The sequence below is a fragment of the Cydia strobilella genome, chromosome 24 (assembly GCF_947568885.1).
Source record: "Cydia strobilella chromosome 24, ilCydStro3.1, whole genome shotgun sequence".
In the NCBI taxonomy this organism is placed as follows: domain Eukaryota; kingdom Metazoa; phylum Arthropoda; class Insecta; order Lepidoptera; family Tortricidae; genus Cydia; species Cydia strobilella.
In genome coordinates this window covers 1,531,483-1,552,443 of record NC_086064.1, presented here as the reverse complement: position 1 = coordinate 1,552,443, position 20,961 = coordinate 1,531,483, and the positions used below count along the sequence as shown (strand labels likewise).

The 20,961-nt window shown below is 38.8% G+C and overlaps 1 protein-coding gene across 1 annotated transcript; it reads right to left on the bottom strand.

The window, feature by feature from the left end:
• Nucleotides 1-6,242: 6,242 nt before the first annotated feature.
• On the bottom strand, nucleotides 6,243-19,772 carry LOC134752191 (cytoplasmic dynein 2 intermediate chain 1). Its single transcript, XM_063687804.1, has 12 exons — nucleotides 19,640-19,772; nucleotides 17,452-18,188; nucleotides 16,144-16,342; nucleotides 15,808-15,967; nucleotides 14,473-15,396; nucleotides 13,486-13,642; nucleotides 12,912-13,061; nucleotides 11,726-12,200; nucleotides 11,142-11,271; nucleotides 9,670-9,781; nucleotides 7,433-7,594; nucleotides 6,243-6,369 (listed from the first exon to the last, which is right to left on the bottom strand). Exons 2-12 carry the CDS (start codon nucleotides 18,172-18,174, stop codon nucleotides 6,262-6,264), a joined length of 3,300 nt encoding a protein of 1,099 aa, XP_063543874.1. The 5' UTR covers nucleotides 18,175-18,188; nucleotides 19,640-19,772; the 3' UTR covers nucleotides 6,243-6,261.
• Nucleotides 19,773-20,961: the final 1,189 nt, after the last annotated feature.

Below are 20,961 nucleotides of genomic sequence, written 5' to 3'. Positions count from 1 at the left end.
GTTGAAGTCGCCGAGGATTACTAACTCCGCCGAGGGAAGCCGCTCGAGAACTTCGCTTAGTCCCACTTGGATACGCTCCAGCAGACGATTGGTTTCCGAGTCTCCGCTGTGAGATCTGTATAAGCACACATAGATACGGACGTGGCCACCGTAATCTACGCGCGCCCAAATAAGTGACAGATCTCTATCTTCAAGACTGCCCAAACGACGACAGCAGATATCGTCCCGGACAAATATGCACACCCCAGCCCGTGACACGAACTTGTGTTCGAGGCTGTATCCAGGGTACATAAGGTAAGAGATGTCGGCCGGGGTAGATATCTGTGTCTCCGTCAAGAAAAGCAAGGCTGGCTTGTCTGTCTCAAGGTGGTGATGGACGGAATTGAGGTTGGAGTGGAGTCCTCTGACGTTACAAAAATCCGCAGTGAGTGTGGAAAACGAAGCCGCTGTATTACGGTTTTTCTTGTTTCGTCTTTTTTTCATATTTGGAATGAGCGGGTAATAAAGGGAGAAAAGAGGATCAACCAAAATACCCACAGTCACAAGGTCACAGGCAGGGCCAATCCTCACCTGGGCGCAACAGGTAGAGTGATTCCCTGGCACGGGGGACGGAAGGGCCCCCGGTCCGACCCGTGGTCAAGCGCTACGTTCCACTCCGGTTTCCCATTCCGGCGCAGCGACCAACACACAGGCTTTTTTCACTGGCGGCAGGACAGCCTCCCCAGCAGGGACGGCCGGGGTTCGGGTCCTCTACGAACCAGCGGGCGGCCAGCGGACAACCGTTTCACCGGGTCTCCCTGGCCCCCGCGCCAAGGAAGCACGCCTGAAGCAGCAGTGCAAGGTAACAGGCCTCAACAGACCAAGGGCTGCCGGAACTTTAGTTGATCGGGTACGAGGGGGCTGGATTTCGCGCACTCAACCGGAACACATCAGCAGGGAAGGATGCTTTGCGGCCAACTACAACGCGAAGGTGGTTGCTATCCAGACGAACCCTTTGGACTGTAATGATCGTCCTCTTTAGGACTCTACCACCAGCTTATGTACAGTGATTTGAAATTACGTGGGGCCACTGACAAACCCCACTACCCGAAGGAATTGTGTTGACCATTTAGCACTACCCGGGGGCCACGTGTAGGGTATCTAGAGTCAAGAAGCACATGTGCTTCGCCTACGGACGCAGTCAACAATAACCCCCAAAATTGAAATATCGTAACTTTAACTTTATCGATATAAATATCGACATTGCGCAGCATCTGAGTAGCGAAGTTATTTGACATTTAGGATAGCGAATATTCCAGATAAAAGTAAAGAATAGTGACAAAGGATTGTGAACTCTAAGTTCTAACTGATAAAATATAGATTTACTTAACGAACATTCCTAAATAATGCAAAATAAACAGATTTTTCGTATTTATCGGATTATATTTAAATAAATAACCACCGGTGATAGGAAATATCTCCACGTGAAAGATTTTTTAAACCGCTGTGATTTCTGCAGCTTAATACTGCACAATACGGCATTTTAAATTTAATTATCAATTTTTGTTAGACGAGCGTACGTACTACGTGAATGTCATTCGAGCATGAAGTTTACACAACAACTGTGCATAAAGTGAGTCGGTCGCTACTAACTGTCGGATAGGCGGGAACGCCCACTTGCCATCTCCATCCTACTCCGTGGTTGCGTACGGCAAGGTCACGCCGCGGCCCCACCCTGCACGGCCTCCGTTGCCCATTCAGACCGCCCGCTAGCTTCGTTTGAACGCAAATAATATTTTTGTAATATTTGTTTATGCAGTGGATGAAAGTGACACAAATTCATACATCTTATTTATCCCGCATTTCAAATTAATAAGATGTAAACTCTAATATCTTTAATATTCTTTTGTAACGGTGGCAGCCTGTTACAACAAAATCATCAAATATCTTATGAAGCTATGCCTTAATAAGACACAAAATCATTTAATGGACCTATTTAAACGATTAAATTCGACCTAAGTAATTTTTTTTAACTCTAATTTTTTTTGTGTCTTTTAGAATATTATGACATAGTATCAGATTGCAGTGGACGTAATTGACACAAACTATGTTTTCACACTAAAAACACTATCCTAAATGCAACACAGTTACATGTTTTCTCTCGAATATTTTTTTCTCCAAGATAATTCAAAATAAAAAATAATTACCACAAAATAACAAATTACTAGAAAAGCAAATTATATATATGACACAAAACAAAATGTAAGATTTACATCTTAACAAAGTATTCATAAGCGAAAACAGAATTGACTTTAATATTTTTATAACCTAGGGGTCAAAATATAGCCAGCGGTACAGGTCTAGTAGGCGTTCATAGAATGCAGGGCCGATTACGCGCGGTGATTTGTCGAGCAGCGCCAGTCTACGCCGCACAGGCAGCAGGCGCCCGGTCTGGCGGGTTATTCTGCACGAGTTGTTTGACCGTTTGAAACTGTCTATATTACGGCGTGTGTGGATACAATACAACCAATGGTTGATTCCCGCACGTCTACTGTCATCTCCGCCTCAATGGAAAGGTCTTCCAAAATCGATTAAAGAATATACTGTGCGGTTTAAGAGGAATTTCCGCCCGCGTACGCTTCGGCTGTGGAATGAGCTCCCTGCCGAGGTTTTCCCGAGGGGCTACAGTATGGGGATCTTCAAAAAAGGAGTGTACAGGTTTTTAAAGGGTCGGCAACGCGCATGTAATATCTCTGGTGTTGCAGGCGTCCATAGGCTACGGTGACTGCTTACCATCAGGCGGGACGTATGCTTGTTTGCCACCGTCGTGGTATTAAAAAAAATAGCAAATTTACTAATAAATGGATGAGGATCGGAACGTGAAAACAGCATACCTGGGCTGCTCAGCAAGAAGACGTCCTATTGGACGCCCCAGGTATCGCTGGTGCGACAGGGTGGAGGCGGATCTGCGCGAGCTTCGAGTCACCAATTGGCGAGAGGTCGCACAGGATCGAGAAAAGTGTCGCTGTCTTGTGTCGGAGGCCAAGTCTCATTTTGGGTCGCTGAGCCAACGGAGTAAGTAAGTAGTAAGTACTTGTAAAATCCAATGATGTTCGGGGAATAATGTGTGGAGAGACGAAGTGCAGAAAGACCTCAGCGAACTCGGCGCCGTCGACTAGACAGAAACGGTTTTGGACAGAGTAGCATGGCGGTCTTTGGTGTCGGAAGCCAAGATCCACTTTGGGTCGTCGCGCCACAGCAGTAAGTAGACTAAGTACTAGTAAAACTCATAAAAACATACCTTTATGCTTCGACCGAAAATTCATGTAAGCATTCTTAATAAAACCATCATGTCGCCTCAGCATCTGTATTCTAGTTTCGTTGTCTATACCCTCCTCAAAATGTATATAATGATAGTTCAATCTATCATCAAACTTCATAGTAGCAGCGTTCATAACATTATCTCCTTTCGGAGGAAGAACCTTCTGTAAAATCCTTAAGGGTTCTACAACTCTAGGCATATATTTAGCCCTATCTTCTAGAAAGTTATTATGTATATAGCTGTAGGGATTTCCGAGCTCATCTTTAGATGCAACATCTTCTACGCTAAACTTTTCTTCGACGAAAATGAGGACTCCGTCGCCTTTGTGTATCGCATCAAGGGCGATAGAAGCAAAATTTTCGGAAGACATGTCCTTCAAGGGGTTTTTAGAAATGTCTGGACTCAAAACTGCCTGAGGATCTATAAGTATAACAGGCATAGTTATGCAGGCACAAGTTTTGATAAAGAGTAATGCTAAAAAGATCGCCATTTTCACAGATTTTCACGAAAGAATGACGCGAGAATGAAGGAAGACAATAAGCCTAGTTTTTATTTAGCCGATTTTTTTTAGGGGAAAGAAAAGAGGCTTGTTAAGTTTTGATTTGGACTTTTAGACGGAGATAGAATCTCGGAACAATTATTCTTTTATCACACTCTTTTTTAGGGTTCCGTACCCAAAGGGTAAAAACGGTCTGTCTGTCTGTCTGTCCGTCTGTCACCAGGCTATGTCTCATGAACCGTGAATACCGTGATAGTAGACAGTTGAAATTTTCACAGATGATGTATTTCTGTTGCCGCTATAACAACAAATACAAAAAATAGAATAAAATAAATATTTAAGTGGGGCTCCCATACAACAAAAGCGATTTTTTTTGCCGTTTTTTGCGTAATGGTATGGAACCCTTCGTGCGCGAGTCCAACTCGCACTTGGCCGATTTTTTTAAATCAGTGGGCAAAGTTGAATTTTATCCTGTACACAAGCGACCCGCCCCGGCTTCGCACGGGTTACCCTTAACAACCCTTAACAAATTATACGACTATTATCATTTTTATTTTATAAAAAGTCAAAAGCTATTTTTATCAAGTCAATTTTTAATTGGTTTTTTTAATTTTTCTCAGATTTTGATAAAATTTGGTGGGTAGGGACAAGAGTTCTCTATTTAGTATACAATATAAGCGCAATCTCACCGTATGTCCTACAAAATCTTCCACTGAGTTACGGAAAACTTATGTAATTTTCCTAAAAAAAATGATACATGATGGTTTTCATAAAAAAAAATGTCCGAAATTTGGATTTTTCAAACCTACCATTTTTCATCAAAACCTACCAAAAAATAAAATCAACAAGAAAATTCAAAACCGGCCAAGTGCGAGTCAGACTCGCGCACCGAGGGTTCCGTACTTTTTAGTATTTGTTGTTATATATAGCGGCAACAGAAATACATCATCTGTGAAAATTTCAACTGCCTAGCTATCACGGTTCATGAGATACAGCCTGGTGACAGACAGACCAAAGAGGATATAATAAGATAGAGCGGTACTGTAATAGTAAATTTTGTAACCACTGTAAATTCACTGCCATCTATCGACATACTTTAAAACTAAAAATAAGGATTTATAAAAATGCGTTAAAATGTATTTAAATATGGGTAAATGATTTTTTTATTTGCATTAATTATTTTTATATGATTATGACCCATGTTCTTTCACTGATATGCGTTAAAATTATAAATAACAAACAAAACCGTCAACGCCCTCTATACGAGAGTAGGCCAAAGCTAGTGGCGCCATCTGATCGAGAATCAAATTTTCGTGATTTTCGAGGCACGTTTTTTCCTTAGACTGTATCCATCTATTACGGAGTTATATCTATCTTTGGACAGACGGACAGACGGACAGCGGAGTCTTAGTAATAGGGTACCGTTTTTACCCTTTGGGTACGGAACCCTAAAAATGACCCAAATAATAAATTAAATAATAGTAGGTATCAAATCGCTAACTGTTCGTAGTATTTAGTTATTTTTGTTGGGTGCGCCTCGAAGAAAGAAGAATGTCTTGACGTAGTACTAAGTGTATAATATTAACTTTGACTTAATATAGGCATAAAATAAAATGGAAATAACCTGCTTAATATTAATTTATTTCAAGACATCAGTGCAAGGACAATCTTATTGCTTTAATATATAGACAATATTAATATTTACAATCATCTTAGACAAAAAAACAAATTTGAATCTTAACAATCATATTTTAAAAATGTGTGTAAAAATCGTTTCAAAAAGTTTTGCGTGAATTTTATTTCAGTTAATTATAATGTTTAATAAGTTTAATTACTTTAATTGACATAAGCTTAGTTTTAAATGATCAAAATACCTATATGATTACATGGGATGTATAAAGGCCAGTCCAGACGTGACAATTTTTCGTCAACCTGATAAAATAGTCCGATCAAATCAGGCCGTGCGGACGCAAACGCCAATTTGGCTCGCTGATTTCGACCGCCGATTATGGCCTGAGGGGCTACCGCGAAAACCGAAATTCGCAAATTGCGGGGATCTTTCTCTTTTACTCCAATGTAGGCGTAATTAGAGTGACAGAGTAAAATGCCCGCAATTTGCGAACTTCGATTTTCGCGGTTATATCCCTGATTTGATCGGACAACAAAATTGTTTTCGTCTCGTCTGGCCTTTTTATGACATAAAGCCAAAGGGTTCATTAGAAATGTCCAAAAACTGTGAAAGTTAAACTCTACATAAATAAATAATTTCACTAGAATCCGGCTAAGCTAACTTTGCATCCACTTGAATAGAGCGAAATGTGAGCCAGCCCAGAGCCAGCCCAGAGAGAGATAAAGGCCAGTCCAAACGGGAACGATTTGTAGCCAATTTGATTAAATTGTCTGATCAAATCAGGTGGTGCGGTTCAGCGCTTTTTTAAATTACATACGGCTGGTCTATGGTCTATAAAAGTGCTATGTATTTGTGGAATAGATTCGAATAGTCTATGGTTTTGTCTTTGGTGTCGGACAGCCGATGTACTTGGACGTCTCCTTCGTTGGTCACCAGTGCCTGTGAAAAAGTTATATTGGATAAATTGGGTAATAAAAATAAGTAATATTGGTTGAAAATTTGGTAATATCACGGCGCATTTTTTGGAAAAATATAAATCGGCGGAATTGCCAGCCTCGTGTTACTAAACAGCCTCGTTGCACTCGTCCGTCAATTTAAATTCTAGAAGCGACCAGCAATTTTAGCATTTAAAGTTGTAGGTACTTAGGTACCTCTTTTCTTATTTGGATTTTTTTTTATATATTTTCTATTCAAAATCACGAGCTTTTCCATCTTAGAGAAAAAACTGTTGCAAGATTTTTATTTTTACGCAGTTACAATTTTTTTTAGACTGTATGACGGTTACGAAATGGAAACAAAAAAGTATGTAGATTTTGAGACCTGTTTTTACTCCGATTAAGATCGCAAGAGCCCGTGATTCTGAGTAGAAATAACATAAAAAAAACCGGACAAGTGCGAGTCGGACTCCCCCACCGAGGATTCCGTACTTTTTAGTATTTGTTGTTATAGCGTCAACAAAAATATATCATCTGTGAAAATTTCAACTTTCTAGCTATCACGGTTGATGAGATACAGCCTGGTGACAGACAGACGGACAGAGGAGTCTTAGTAATGGGTCCCGTTTTGACCCTTTGGATACGGAACCCTAAAAACTACAACTTTCAATATAACTATTTTAAATGTAAAATAAATATATTTATTTTAAATGTAAATGTAATTGTATATGGAATTTTTATTCTGAAATAAATTAATTGAATTGAATTGAATTGAATTGAATAACCATTAAATTTAAAATTTGCTAACAAAATCCATTAAATTTAATGCCAAAAGTAATTACATCATTTTGGTAAAGAGCTGCTACTCTTCAAACTACTGGATCGATTTTTATGAAACATAGTTAATAACCACCGCGTAAAAAAACGGCATCGAAATCGGCCCAACCGTTGAGGGCTAGGATGCCACAGACAGACACACAGACAGCCTGACATTGGTGTCAAACATAGGTATTAACACCCCTCTGTTTGTGTCGGGGGTTAAACATGGCCAAATTAAATATCCTTACTAAAGTTCCATCGCTGGACATGCAGGTGATTGTAGACTTTACTCCAGTGTGTTTAGGGTATATATCGCTGTGAGTGAGCTCCCAGCAGGAAAGACCTTCCGGGGAAACCGTGAAGATGCAGAACGGGTTGACGCGAGACCAGAGGACTGATGTCAAGGACAGCTGGAAAAAATGTTACGAATTAATATTACAGTTGGTCAAACCAAATTGTCAGTAAATAAGAACAAAAAAAAAGACGTTTATTCGTTTTTTTTTATACTACATAAAAGAGCGCTGGTGGCCTAGCGGTAAGAGCGTGCGACTTGCAATCCGGAGGTCGCGGGTTCAAACCCCGGCTCGTACCAATGAGTTTTTCGGAACTTATGTACGAAATATCATTTGATATTTACCAGTCGCTTTTCGGTGAAGGAAAACATCGTGAGGTAACCGGACTAATCCCGACAAGGCCTAGTTTCCCCTCTGGGTTGGACGGTCAGATGGCAGTCGCTTTCGTAAAAACTAGTGCCTACGCCAATTCTTGGGATTAGTTGCCAAGCGGACCCCAGGCTCCCATGGAGCCGTGGCAAAAATGCCGGGACAACGCGAGGAAGATGACTACGTCGGTGGCAAACAAGCATACGGCCCGCCTGGTGTTGAGTTTGAACATAGGTACATAATAAAAGTACACGATAATGCTTACAAAGGGAAGGTGGCTCAGCTGACATACTATCAAAAAATCAAAATATTTTTATTCGGTAGCTTAAAAAACACAAATTACAATATCTGCGCTGGTGCCTCTTTTTAAGTAAGAAAACACTTGTGCTAAGAGAGCACCGCTCTTCCACGCGGTTAGTTAACAGTTATCTTAGAAGTATATAAAGTATATTTAATTACATTTTTTTTTAACATTAACAAAACAACTAAACATGATTTCAATGTAATTATACTACTATGGGGTACTTAATATAGAAAAGATGTGTGTGTGTGTGTGTGTGTGTGTGTGTGTGTGTGTGTGTGTGTCTACACATCCTCTACACTACTATACATCCTTTTCTTTTGTGTGCTGGTACTAGTGTAAGAAAAAGATAGTATGACAGTTTTTAATTGATTCCCAGTTAGTTTCACTAGACTTATATTGACCGGGATATGATGGACATGGAAAGATAGTATGATTCTCTCTGTCTATGCTTGAAATGAGACAGTCCTTTGACAAACTATAGCAAGTTTGTGGATAACACGTTACGTATTCTTTGAATATTGAGATATTGCTTTGTCAATTTATTCTTTATTCTTTATTCTTTATTGTATTGCAGTCATGTTCATAATACATTAGGTGTTACAGTTTGAGGATGGTAGGTACATGACACCCTGTCAGGGCACTCAATTTTCTTAAGTCTAGGTAAAATTACATGCATCTCATACAAATAGCAATTAAATCTATATTTATAACTTTATATTTTATCGACGTTTATGCAACGTTAAATGTCAAGTTCGTTTAGAAAATTAGTAAAATAATAAAATAATGATGCTAAATATTAAATGTCCAGGTTAATTTATAAATAGATTTTCTCTTAAAACGTAGTCCCATTTTTCTTCTCTTATCGACATTATGGAATATATTTTTACACAATTTGATGTATATCAACCGCCGCTATGCCTCTTAGTTTGATTTTTTAATTATTATAAGAGTTAGGAGTATTTTAAAATTTGCATAGAATTGGCTTTTCGCTCTTATTTCTTATAATAATCAAACAATCGAAAAAAGTCAAACAAAGGGGCATCACTATGTAAAAATCATTAAATTATGTAAAAATAAATTCCATAATGTCGATAAGAGAGGAAAAAGGGGACTACGTTTTAAGCGGTCGTCCCCATTCCGCTTAAGATAAAATAAATGTGCTTTTCTCAACCAAAGGGGACTTATTGTCGGTTGTCAATAAGGCGCTATTTCCATATAGCTTCAATTTGAAATCAACCATATCGACAACCGAAAATGTGGTACCTTTTGGTTGAAAACGTCATAAAAACTTACTCTATTAAATATATTAATAACTCACGGTCACTCACGCGTTTTAAGTCGAAAACCCCCCTCTGCCGCAGTCTGCGCCGGTCCGTCACCGTCGACGCAAGCTCCTGATGACGCTCCTCGGTACGGAGTGAAACATGTCGAGCGTTTTCGACTTAAAACACGTGAGTGAACCGTTATTAATATATTTAATATGTCTGTGTCTCACGGAAGTTTTGTTATTAAAACTTACTCTGCTAGTTAAATTGATATCCCCGCTATGGCTGATGTGACTGCGTGATTTATCAACGAACCTTCCCTTGAAGTCAGCTTGCGGTCCCGACGATTCTTGTGGAGGGCAGTTGCTGGAAATAATCAAAATAACGACGATTAAAATAAGCTTTCTCTTAAATCTCATTCTGATAGAAGCTTTTATCGCTGACTATGCTTTTCTTCTCGCTCGCAGAAACCCTGACAACATGGAGAGAGTTTTGAATGATTCACGGCAAAGATAGATATAACTCTGTAATAGATGGATACAGTCTAAGGATAAAACGTGCCTCGAAAATCAAGAAAATTTGATTCTCGTTCAGAGGGCGCTACTAGTTTTGGCCTACAGTCGTATAGATGGCGTTGACGGTTTCGCTTGTTATTTAACAATTTTAACGCATATCAGTGAAAGAACATGGGTCAAAATCATCAAAATAATTAATGCAAATAAAAAAATCATTTATCTATATTTAAATACATTTTATCGTATTTTTACAAATCTTCAATTTTAGTTTTAAAGTGTGTCGACAGATGGCAGTGAATTTACTGGGGTTACAGAATTTACTATGACAGTACCGCTCTAGTATAAGTTACTCTATGTTCACGGTTAGTTGCGGTTGACATGTAGCCTTACCGGCATTCAAGCACTCTGGCCTCCACCAGATAATGCATACTGGAACCATCAGTATCTGATGCTGCGAGGAAGTATGGTCCATGGGGTGAAACCTCACGGCAAGTTATTGAGGTGTCCGCTGTAAGTTCTAACCAATACTACAGTCGCCATAAGATATATCGGAGCGGCCGAGAGACTCAAAAATATCTGAACACGCACCAAGCGCCATGACAATAGAGGCTTGTTCAGATATTTGTGAGCACCTTGGCTGCTCCGATATATCTGATGGCGACTGTACATGTAGCTTTTACCGGCAGTCAAGAGTAAGTAACACTCCCAGCCTCCACCAGAGAGTATAGACTGACGGTACCAGTGTCTGATGATGCTACGAAATAGGGTCCATGGGGCGATGCGGCCTGTTGTTTAGAGCCAAGTCAAAGGCTGGCAGGGTCGCCATGATGATTGATGAGTAGAACGTCATGTATTACCGGCAGTCAAGAGTAAGTAACACTCTGGCCTCCACCAGAGAATACAGGCTGATAGTTCCAGCGTCTGATGCTGCGAGGAAATAGGGTCCATGGGGTGAAACCTCCAGGCAAGTTATTGAGGTGTCCGCTGTAAGTTTCTATCAATACTACATGTAGCCTTACCGGCAGTCAAGAGTAAGTAACACTCCCAGCCTCCACCAGAGAGTATAGACTGACGGTACAAGAATCTGATGCTGCGAGGAAATAGGGTCCATGGAGTGATGCGACCTGTTGAAGATCGCCGCTTCGGTTGTTTAGAGCCAAGTCAAAGGCTGGCGGGGTCGCCATGATGGGAAAAACGTCATGTAACCTTACCGGCAGTCAAGAGTAAGCAGCACTCTGGCCTCCACCAGAGAATACAGGCTGATAGTTCCAGCGTCTGATGCTGCGAGGAAATAGGGTCCATGGGGTGAAACCTCCAGGCAAGTTATGGAGGAGGTGTCCGCTGCAATTATGTGGTTAATATTAGAGCCGGAGATTGGGTATTACCAGATAGAGTGATTAACAAGCGAACATTAGGTAACACGAAGCTGGCAATGCTAAATCCAGCCGTGGTATTTATATTTCTCTTATGATAATTCGCGGAAATAAGTAGTGTTCTAAAAACTTAAGACTAGTTTTTGGTTCGTGTTTAAAGTACTATAAATTCTATCACATTCTTTGTTACTCACTTATTTTGATATTGTTTCTGAGCATCTCCTCTTGAGGTCCTGAGACCCAGAAACAGTTGTTTTGTTTTCGAATTTGGAACTCTTAGAGACCGTTTAAAAATTCAGATTAGATTACGGAATATGTAATAAAAATTGGAATTAATATTGTCAATATAAGTATCCATTTATTTGTGTTCCCACTAAGTTTTAACAGGTAAGTTGGGTAAAAAATGAATGATTTATACTCACTAGAAACACACAGCCTCTCAATCTTCACAGCGCCCAAACTCCTCGTACAACTCAAAACCTCCCCATTATTCTTGGCCACCAAAAACCTATCACTATTATTGTACTGCACTATTTTCAAATCACAACACACAATCCCACTTTCCCAATCGTGGGGTAAATTATTTTCAACTGGCAATTTTCTTGCGCTGGCAACACTGCGCGGTCTGTCAATGTCACTCTCTGCCGATTTTTGGCGCGTAAAATTTCTGGCCAGTATTTTGTCTTGTTTTCTTTTGAATAACCTCTTTTTACCAGCGTTTAAATTAAAAGCATTGTCGCTTATGTCTTTAGCGCTTAGAAGTTTGGCTATAGATATGGTTTGAGTTTTCTCTAGTCTCATTTTGGAACAGAACGCTTTGCCTAAGTCGTGAGTTTTGGATTTTTCTTGAATTACCGTCCATATTGTTAGGATTCCTAGTCGTTGTAATGAACAGACCTGTAAGAATTAGTTATTAGTTAACATAAAAGGATGACAAGTTATGTACTTATTTGAACTTACTGGGCCTAGTTTTGTTAGTTTGAGTTACTAATTTACAATCTCGGTGAAAAGGAAAGACGAGTGGCAACGTTCCGTTTTTTAAGTTGCAAATAAATTCAAAAAGTTGGAAAATAATCTCAGATATATCTAGATAATTACAAAAGATCTTTTATTTCGCTTCCCTGATTATATTGTAGACAGTTTCCAAAATTGTGCCGATATCATGTGAAAAGCTTCGCAATTTCGGAAACTTTCCATCGCCACTAGTAATCCAGAGGGCCTACTACGAAATTTTAAATTACTACTAATCTCTAACAATATATTAGTGGCTAACAGCGAAAAGTTTCCAAAAATTTAAAAATAAAAATTTCCGGATACCAAATTCTGGCAAAATTTCTCAAGTAACAAAGGAGATTTTTGAAATGGTAATTTTCATGTTCCATACAAATATAACACACCAACGTATTTGAAAATTTCGCAATTTTAGAAACATTCCAACGGCAGATCAGTAGTACTTCCATCATATAGTTGGTCAAACCAAATTGTCAGTAAATAAGAACAAAAAACTATACATCCTTTTCTTTCGTGTGCTAGTACTATTGTAAGACAAAGATAGTATGATTCTCTCTGTCTATGTTTGAAATGAGACATTCCTTTGACAAACTATACCTGTCCCACAACTCTCCGCCCGCTGTCCTGCGCTTGCGTCGCTCTGAGGAACTCCAGCCCAACGGTGCGGTCAATGACCTCTCCGTCCGTCAAGTTGACAGCACTGCTCGTGTACCCGCACGCTTGTAAGGCTTGAGGTATCTGTAGGCGCTGTCAAAGAAACCGTAAAATTTTGAAAGTACGTCAATAAAATGTTGCAATTAACACGTCAATGAGGTTAAAAATGGCATTGGCGCATATACTACTGCTTTCAAGTCCAGTTTACATTCGCGTGCGAGCGGGCGTCGCAGATCTGCGAAATCGACTCCAAACTCGCGTTCGCGGCTTCGCGCCGTGCTTCGCGCATGAGTGTGGAGGGCTCTATAGACGGGCGTACCGGACCGTAACCTTGATCGGTCCAGTACGCGATCAGTATATCTCTTTTTCACTCTCACTTATAGATGCATCCTTAGCGAACGTAAGATGGCGGAAGGCCGCACGATCGAACAAGCCTCGGACTGGACCATGGTCGCAGTCCGGTACGCCCATCCGTTACAGCTTTTAGAAGTAACATATCAGGAAGGATAATAAATACCTGATCATTAACATTGATATTCTTCTGATTAAATTCTCTATCAATTTCCGCTGCGGTCAATAATTCCGTATTTATTTGGACCATTTCATCTTTTTTTGAGCTGGCAACATCGTCCCGCCATGACGGTTCTTCTGATAAGTCCCATAGTTGCAAGGAACTAAAATTATTTCAATAAAAATACATATAGTTGGTCAAGCAAATCTTGTCAGTAAATAGGAACAAAGAAAACTATACTCATCCTTTTCTTTTGGGTGCTAGTACTAGTGTAAGACAAAGATAGTATGATTCTCTCTGTCTATGTTTGAAATGAGACAGTCCCTTGACAAACTATATCTCCGTAATGATCTTCGGTTTCAACACATTAGAATAAAAAATATGACGAAAGATGACACTATTGTTACAAGCGTCAACTAGGTTCATGTTAAGAGGATTCTAGCCAGCCCAAATTCGAAGAAATTATATTATTGTTTGACAGATATTACTGTCTTTTTATAATAAAAACAATTGATGATACCATAAACATTGTAGAGTTAAACTAAGATAACTCTGCAACGATTTTGATAGCATATACTGTGCAAGTGTTCTTTTAAACGTCAAACTTGTATGATATAGTGGAAAATATGACGTGTAAATAACACTTGCACAGTCTATGCTATCAAAATCGCTGTAGAAATATCTTGGTCTCACTAGGTATATAGTCCGTCTAAGCTAACTTTGCACCGATTTGAATAGAACTAACTGAGCGAGTGTCATTATTCATTATAACCGTCATTTTAACTAAAATTTGAAAATGGAAACATGGAATTTGGATTTGGTTTGGATTACATTGTTACACTTTGCCATTGCAAATGCCGTGCAGAGTTAACTTGGCCTGACTCTATAATCACCGTACTAAAGTGTTCTAAATTTCACCTATATCGGACATCAAATACTGATTAAATTCTGCTTATATAAAACCTTATGTAAATCGCTAATATAAAATCTTACCCATCTTCTAAAGCGGCTACAATCAATCCATCAGTATTTCCTCTAAATCTTCCTAAAACCACATTATCTATGGCAACCAAAATTTTTGTCGGCTCACTCCTGGCAACACTAGCATCCCATAGACAAACGAGACTTTTTCCCGCCAAAATTCCATTAGTAAATTTCCTATGCACTGTCAAAATTAAATTGCTTTTATCCTCTGAAAATATTAAATTTGTAATTTTTGCGTGTTTTAGAAAATACTTCTCTTTCGAGACTTCTTTTGTTGTTATACCGACATATCCAGAACTAAACGGCAAGTTTGATTTTGTTACATTGTCAGATACGGGGCCATTTAAGTTTAAAACATGGCTGACTTTTCTTTCAACCTTCTTTAAAAACCTTCCCAATGCGTTTGTACTAAAATCATCCTTTAATTTACTTTTATATGTTTCATATGGCAACATTTCACAACTGCCAACCCCACTTTTTTGCTCAAGTAAAATCCTTAATTCATTCTCTTTGTATTCTTTGAATGCATCAAAATCATTGGTCCCACGATCTTCAAATAAAAACTTAAATTTAGACGTATAGTCATCACTATTCCTTTTGTTTTTCTTTAAAGTATGATCATTTAAGTATACATCTGATTTAGAAAATTTAACGGGATGCTGCGTCCATTTATTCTCCACATCAATCTCATCAGTTTGAATTTCTTCAGTGATACCATCATCAAAAGTTTGAACTGCACTTTGACTATAATTCGTTCGGCCGAATGTTGCCATATACAAGTCGTAGGATATAGGCTTCATTTCGAAGAGCGTGAATGACATTTCGTGCAGTGTTACCATGCTCAAAATGTCTTTTGCTCGACGCATCATGTTTTCGACTATGCGTTTCTTACGTTTCTTCTCTTTTGATTTGTTGAAATCTATAAAGAGAGGTCTGAAAAGACGAATACATTAATTTTAAAACAAAACAAAATTTACTCTATTTCCTACGTTATAGGTTCAAATTTCACTGGTTAATTTTGGATATTTTGGGCTGGGCCTAAAGAGAATATTTAGGGTTCCGTATTTTTTGTTTGATATTATCAGTAAACGCGCCAGGCAGTTGGAGTGCCAGTCACCCTGTGTCCTAAATCGAAAACTTAAACTTGACATTTACTCTTAACTTTACTTTACTTTTACTTTACTTTACTTTACTTTACTTTATTTTACTTTATTTTACTTTACTTTACTTTACTTTAGAAAGGGAGTGCGCATTACCCCTAAAGTTCAGTTCAAAGGCCACATGATAGCAGATTCCAGAGCATAAGGACCCTTCTCTGATGGATAATCCACATATGATAAATACCTCTCCAGCACCTCCACTGTCCTCATGCTGGACACAGCACTGGAGCTGTCCTGGAAGCCCTCGTCCAGCGAACTGGCCTTGTCTTCTGCTGTCTCCGGGATGAATTCCATGGCCGCCGGCTTGGATTTGGCTGAGCGCTGCTCGCGAAGATCAAAGCTCCCTAAGAATGATTTAAATTTTAAGTACCTAGTTAATCTAAACAGTCATTATTGTGGGCATCTTCTACCGGTATACGCAAATTCTATGTTCATAAGCACTTTTCGCTACAAAATTTCGCACTGAAAGTGAATGCGTTAATATCCAAACAGACCACCGATGCAGCAATAAAGATCATACCTGAATCCAGCATATTCTCCTCATCCTTTTCCTTCTCTCTTTCTCCCGCCTCGTCTCCAACCTTTATCCCTCTCCCACCTTCAGTCTCCTGTTCAGAGCCTCCTTGGTTACTATTCTCGCTATGGTAAGAGTCGAAGTCAGATTCATAGCTTTCAAAGTCATCCTCGTAACTTACTTCTTCGTCGCTTTTAGTTGGAGCCTGTGTAAGGACAAAATTCTTTGGTATTCTATTGTCAAGGCGTTAGAGTGCGTGTTCTGATATTGTGAACACCTCAGCCGCTCCGATATATCTGAGGGCGACTGTATGTACAAACAGCAACAGTCAACTGTCCAACGGTGGAACTTATGCCTATTGTAATAAGGTTGACGAACTGTCAGTTAAGAGGCCGTAGTCGATTTTGGAGCAAAAATGTAAAATTGATTGATTTAGTCGTTGAAATTATACACGTTTTGTTACGTAATATCTAAATAACAAGTATTGGTTTCTATTAGCACGTCTTCTCATCTTGCCTTTTAATAATGAGGTCGCGAGCGTGCGTTACCGGTAATATATGAAGAGAAGGGGCAGTTTTTAAAAATTCATCAAAAAATTACGGTGGTAAATTATACAAATTGATGTATAATAATAGTTCCAGCAACTGCAGTAGATTGTTTAAGTATCAAAATTACGTTGAAATTAAGTCGAGTCGCTGTCTTTAATTTTTTATGTTATAGTCAGCAAACGAGCAGACGAGCCGCCTGATGGGAAGCAGTCATCGTCAGGTACATTGCAAGTTAAATAAAAGACTGCAAAATTCGGTCAGAACCCTTATCATAAAGCGCATAAGCCATTAAAGTGGTAATTTGGAAGATGAATGATGAACAGATGAAGATGGTTCTTAACAAACACCCCTCGCTACGAATCCTCGCTCATTTCTCGCAGCCTTGGTCGGTTTTAGAGCAACAAAAAAATTAAAAACAGGCACCGATATTACAGCTAGTAGTACCATCGCTCACACTGTTAACTAACAGTACGTAAACCTTATTATAAAAGGCATAAAGTCCATGTCCAGTGGCGTAACTAGAGGGGGGGCCCCCGGCAGAGGGGGCAAGTGTCCCGGGCGCCATCCAAGGGGTGGGGGGGGAGGCGCCAAAATGGGCATAAGGCAGCAGCAGTCGTCAGGGGGCGCAAATTTGGTGACTGTGCCCCGGGCGCCATATCCTCTAGCTACGCCCCTGAGTCCAGCGATGGACACTTAGTGTTGCTGTTTGTACATTATGACCAAAATTGTAGTCTAACAGTATTTTTCATCTAAACATTCCACATACCTTATCCTTATCTTCGTTGAGCCCCACGTAGAAAGCTTTCGGTCTCGCCACCAACTTCTGCTTCAAATTTATCATTTCCTCATTATTATCTATTCTATCAGATGTCAATTCTTTCACTTCATCTTCATCTAAAGTCCTTGTTTTCGATCTAATTCTTTCCCCATGATCTTTTTCATTCGTTTTATTATCTTTAACTTCTTTATCATCTTTAACTTTTCTATTTTCTTTTTGTTTAGTTTTATCTACAGCTTTATCGTTAGTTATATTTATATCTAATTTCCTCTTAGCTATAGGAGAATTAACAGTAACATTCACAAATGGTAAATCTTTAGCTGTTCTAGCTCTTACATTGCTAGTACTACTTGTTTTAGCTTTGCTAGTACTATTACTGGCTTCATTGATTCTAGGTCTGCTACTAACTTTACTAGTACTATTATTAGTTCTACTAGTACTAATTTTGCTTGAATTACTAATTTGACTTATGGACGACGGTGAAGATTTTAAATAATCTTTCATTGGTGAACTTTTATGGTCTTTTGAAGACCCTGGTAATTTTTTTGGAGTTTTATAAATATCAGCGGTAGAGGACTTTTGCACGAAGTTCCGCGGAGTCGAAACATTGTAAGTGCTTTTCTTTAGTTTTTCATCTTGAAGCTTAATTTTTTCTTCTTGCAGTTTGTCTTTGCTTGTAGTTTTTTTTATCGTTTTTTTGGCAGCTTGCATGTTTTCAGAAACACCTAAAATGTTACAACTTCTGATATAAGTCTATCTTTACTAGAGTATTGAAGTAAAAATAATTTTCAAGTAAAAAATCCAAAGCTTACTTATGCAAACAACTGCATAATATGCAAATTGTGGAAAGTTTCAAATAAGTTGGAAAAGATCTCGGAAATTTGGAGATCTTATACGAAACTACGGAAACTTTCATTTTGGAGGCGGAAAATTTCGATCTCTAAACAAATATGTGAGAAATTTCTGAAAATTTACAATGTGGCAATTTCACGATACTAGAGACTTTCCCATTTCCCTTACATGAAAAACTTATAGCGGGTGTAGGTATAATAATAACCGGCACTGAAGTTAAAACAGTTTATTAAACTTAAAGAACACGGTTTATGATACAACACAGTCCACTATACTTTAAAATTACTAAAAAACTATTACAATTCAATGTTATGATACTCGTGATCGGTCGTAGGGTCGGATACGCGCACACGTCTATACACAAAGGTACCGGCTACCGACCTAAACTCGCGCGCAGCGCTGTTGCCTTCCGCGCGATACTCAAACATGGCCGCGCACGCGACTACTATAAATTGACCCGCGGCTTAGTCTGTTAATACGCGAGCCGGGGTCTACTTAGATTAGCTCTATTGGGAAAATGCCCACTAGGCGTGCTATCTCGTACTAACGCACGCTTAGGCATCCCGTCTCTGTCACACGCTATAAACTACTATACAAAAATCTAGGAGGATATAACCAAACGGAGCAGCCATTAGCAGGCATTCTCAGTTTCTCAGCATAATCCCAAAACCTCCGTGGCAACGGGAATGCACTTATTTTTTTAACCACCGCGTATATCCCTTGAATATTCATGACAAATTTTATGTTATTTCAGATTCTCGTCATAAAATGAGAGCATACACTTCATTTGTATGGCAGCAAAGTAAATATTAAATAGTAGGTAGGTATTAATTTAAGCGCTGGTGGGCTAGAGATAAGGGCATGCGACTTTCAATCCGGAGATCGCGGGTTCAAACCCCGGTTTGTACCAATTAGTTTTTCTGAACTTATATGTACGAAATATCATTTGACATTACCAGTCGCTTTTCGGTGAAGGAAAACATCGTGAGAAAACCGGTTTAATACCGATAAGGCCTAGTTTACCCTTTGGGTTGGGTCAGATGGCAGTCGCTTTCGTAAAAACTAGTACCTACGCCAATTCTTGGGATTAGTTGCCAAGCGGACCCCAGGCTCCCATGAGCCGTGGCAAAATGCCGGGACAACGCGAAGAAGATAATGAGGTATTAAGTCCCAAAGTAAGTTCTACACTAGAACTTCTAGTAAACCATCACACCAATACCTCACTAAACGCCTGAGTTAAGTTATAAGCTGTACGACGCAGACAATGAACGAACTGCGATGCGAATTTATTCATAGAAAATCAATTACATATAATTTGACTTACCTTGACATCATTTCATAACAATTATGGGTCAACAGTAAAAATTGTGTCACTACAAAAAAACTTCAAAATTAAAAGTATTCGCAACAGTTTAATTTAACACGTATATATAATTACTTTTAAATATTATTTTCGCAATTTCATGAGAATCGTACAAAAAGAATACATTTCGTTGTCATGGTAACGAATTTGACACAACAAAGCTTTATTGATACAACGACGAAAAAAGGAACTAAAGTAGTTACTTAGAATCGGCACACGTTAGCATAGACAGTGGCGCCGCCGCTATCGACCGAGGTATCTTTGTTTGTACTACTACTGCAATAGTAGATTGTTAACCAAGGGATGAAAGGCAGTCATTTCTGCCGAGGTATTTTTGGCGCTCGAACGCAGTGAGAGCGCTAATAGTCCGAGGCTGAAATGATGCCTTTCACCCGAGTTAAACACTCTACTTTTCATTTCGAATACGAGGAAAGTAAAATGCATGTCTTTTTTAAAACATGACCAAGTATAATTTTTTATAGTATTTTTAGGTACCCTACCTTCAGTTAACAATTTAGGCAAGTGTCTCTATTTATAGAATGGAGAGTCAAATATCAGAATGGAAATTGTATAACAAATACATTTAAATTCAAATTTCAATTGCTTATCGTAAAAAAATTCAAAAAATCGTACTTCGAACGTAAAATGCTCTAGTGCAGACACGTATCATTTTCTGCACACCTTTTAGAACAACAATGACCCTCTTTCAGAGCATGAGAAATGAAAATTTATTTGTCGGTGGCGAACATGTGGCGAAAAAGGATCTAATTTTTTTTACACACATTTTACAAGTACGGTGGCGCCATAGATACGACTATATGTAATTTGGCTTTTTTTTTTTCGAAATGAAACCTTTTTTTTGTAGTCCAAGAAGTAATATGACATGCAGACGTAGAGTGGCAAAGCCACGTAACTTTCATTTTAATTAAAGTTTCTAGTTCAATCAAGTATTTTATTGTTATACAAATATATCTTTAAATAGTTGCGTCACTCGAAAAAGTTAGAGCAAACATTCATCTTTCTAGCGGTGGTACTTTCATTGAAGAACAAGTGTTCAATTTATATTTTTTTATACCTCTCATATCGAATAACAGTCTATGACATTATTTTTTTTGTATGGAGTAGCTGTTACGTAAAATGTTTTGTACATTTTTTGGAAGTTTAGCACAAATTTACTGTAAAAACATATATAATAAAATTACAGTACAAACATAAATTTTTATAATTTTATTTTTAACTAAGCCCAGCTAATAGTAACTGGCTTCGACACGAGAGGTGTACGT